This window comes from Cebus imitator, unplaced genomic scaffold (assembly GCF_001604975.1).
Source record: "Cebus imitator isolate Cc_AM_T3 unplaced genomic scaffold, Cebus_imitator-1.0 Scaffold61, whole genome shotgun sequence".
NCBI lineage: Eukaryota > Metazoa > Chordata > Mammalia > Primates > Cebidae > Cebus > Cebus imitator.
The window spans coordinates 4995585-4998103 of NW_016107376.1; the positions used below are offsets into that span (position 1 = coordinate 4995585).

The 2519-nt window shown below is 44.7% G+C and overlaps 1 protein-coding gene across 1 annotated transcript in view; it reads left to right on the plus strand.

The window, feature by feature from the left end:
* NMT2 (N-myristoyltransferase 2) overlaps positions 1–2519 on the plus strand; it is a 61497-nt gene that overhangs the window by 38296 nt on the left and 20682 nt on the right. Inside the window, 1 exon segment of the mRNA XM_017529801.2 lies at positions 481–677. Coding sequence (XP_017385290.1) covers positions 481–677 — 197 coding nt within the window.

Genomic DNA, 2519 nt, shown 5'->3' on the forward strand with positions numbered 1-2519 from the left:
CCATCCTCCCACCTCAACCTGCAGAATAGTGGAGACTACAGGCATGCACCACTGTGCCCAGCTTATTTTTGTTTGTTTTTTGCTTTTTGAAACAGGACCTCACGCTGTTGCCCAAGCTGCAGTGCAATGATGTGATCATGGTTCACTGCAGCCTCGACTTCCCAGGCTCAAGCGATCCTTCCACCTCAGCCTTCCAAGTAGCTGGGGCCACAGGCATGTGCCATCGTGCCTGGCTAATGTTTCTATTTTTTTTGTAGAGACGAGAGTCTCAGTTTTGCCCAGTCTGGTCTCAAACTCCTGGGCTTAAGCAGTCTACCTGCCTGGGCCTCCCAAAGTGCTGAGATTACAGGTGAGGGCCACTGTGCCCAGCCTGCATTCTTATTTTTAGGTATTTCCTGGGTATCGTATTTTTTAAAATGTGTTGACTCTTCATTTTTAATCTTGTTTTGACTCTTAATCTTCAACATCTTTATTTCTTAGTGTGAAGAAGATGGTAGAAATCAACTTTCTTTGTGTTCATAAGAAACTGAGGTCAAAACGGGTAGCCCCAGTGCTAATCCGAGAGATCACCAGAAGAGTGAACCTGGAAGGGATCTTCCAGGCAGTATACACCGCGGGAGTGGTTCTTCCCAAGCCAGTGGCCACGTGCAGGTACCTGAACTGCATCTCTACCTCAGGTCCTCCCTTTATCAAATGTGTTGAGCCTCACCACGGTTCTGTTAGAAGCAGAGATAGAGACTAGCACCTAGAATCACCAAGTTCAGTATTCTTTCTGCTGTATTTCTGGTATATCATTTGCTACTTCATGATTTAAAAAAATTTTTTTTCTTTTTTTTTTTTTGAGATGGAGTCTCGCTCCGTAGCCCAGGCTGGAATGCAGTGGCATGATCTCCGCTAACCGAAACCTCTGCCTCCTGAGTTCCAGTGATTCTCCTGCCTCAGCCTCCCAAGTAGCTGGGATTACAGGCACCCACTACCTTACCCAGCCAATTTTTGTATTTTTAGTAGAGACAGGGTTTCCGTCATGTTGGCCAGGCTGGTCTCGAACTCCTGACCTCAGGTGCTCTACCCCCCTCGGCCTCCCAAAGTGCTGGGATTACAGGTGTGAGCCACCGTGCCCAGCCAAAAAAAAAACAAAAAAGTTTTTGACGTTTTCCTGCTAATGATGCAGAGTCTGTATTTCTAAGTCTATTCCATGTGAAAGATGAGTGCTGTCTCTGCATGGGAAGCGTAGGACATTATAACCTGAAAATTCCAGTGTTATACCATTTTCTTTTCACCCCAAGGCTCAGTTTTTGCCATCCTCTGCAGCACCACCAAAGTGTCCTAAAAGTCTGATAAGCGTCCATTGAAAAGCCTTAGATGTATTTGTTTGTTCAAAGAAAACTTAAGCTCTGTTTTCACAACTTCATCTGCACTAGCCAAGCTTTCAAAGCTTATTTCAGTGAGAAAATGATCAGATTGCCACAAGACTAACCTGTTCGTAAAACCTGAGTTTATCTCCCCATCCCCCAACCACTGTTTTTATTGACTCAAACAGGATGAAACTTAAAATTACTATATCCTATTAAATTATTACATTCGTTAAGTAAATGGAATATTAGACTTTGCAGGTATATTTTCATACAGATCATTTATCCCAGAGCCCAAGCTGGAATCACTTAAGAATTTAAGCTCGTTTCTCAAAAAGTTGTTCTCTTTGGTTTGCAGTCTGTAAAAGTGAAGGCTACTAATTTAGGGGTTTTATTTTCATGTTTTTAAACTTTCTGGTTTGCCTTTTTTAGAATCCGTGATGGTCTTTAAACACCTGCAAACCTGGGTATGATTAATATATATATTTTGAGACAGTCCCGCTCTGTTGCCCAGGTTGGAGTACAATGGCTTGATCTTGGCTCACTGCAACCTTCACCTCCTGAGTTCGATTAATTCTCCTGCCTCAGCCTCCTGAGTAGCTGGGACTACAGGCATGCACCACCATGCTCAGCTAATTTTTGTATTTTTGGTAGAGAAGGGGTTTCACCATGTTGGCCAGGCTGGTCTCGAACTCCGGGCCTCAAGTGATCTGCCCACCTCAGCCTCCCAAAGTGCTGGCAGCCATCACGCCCAGCTGATTAATTTTTCTTTTGCAATTTTAAGATTCCTCTTTAGTGAAAAAGATGAAAGCTCATAAACTCCAGAGGACCATGACTAGGTGTTCCGGATGTATTTTAGAGATTAAAAATTAACTGATAAAGGCCGGGCGCAGTGACTCATGCCTGTAATCCCAGCACTTTGGGAGGCCGAGGCAGGCGGATCACAAGGTCAGGAATTTGAGACCAGCGAGACCAATGTGGTGAAACCCTGTCTCTTCTGAAAATACAAAAATTAGCCAAGCATGGTGACAGGTGCCTATAGTCCCAGCTACTCGGGAGGGTGAAGCAGGAGAATCACTTGAACCCGGGAGACAGAAGTTGCAGTGAGCTGAGATTGAGCCGCGGCACTCCAGCCTGGGCAACAGAGGGAGGCTCCATCTCAAAAAA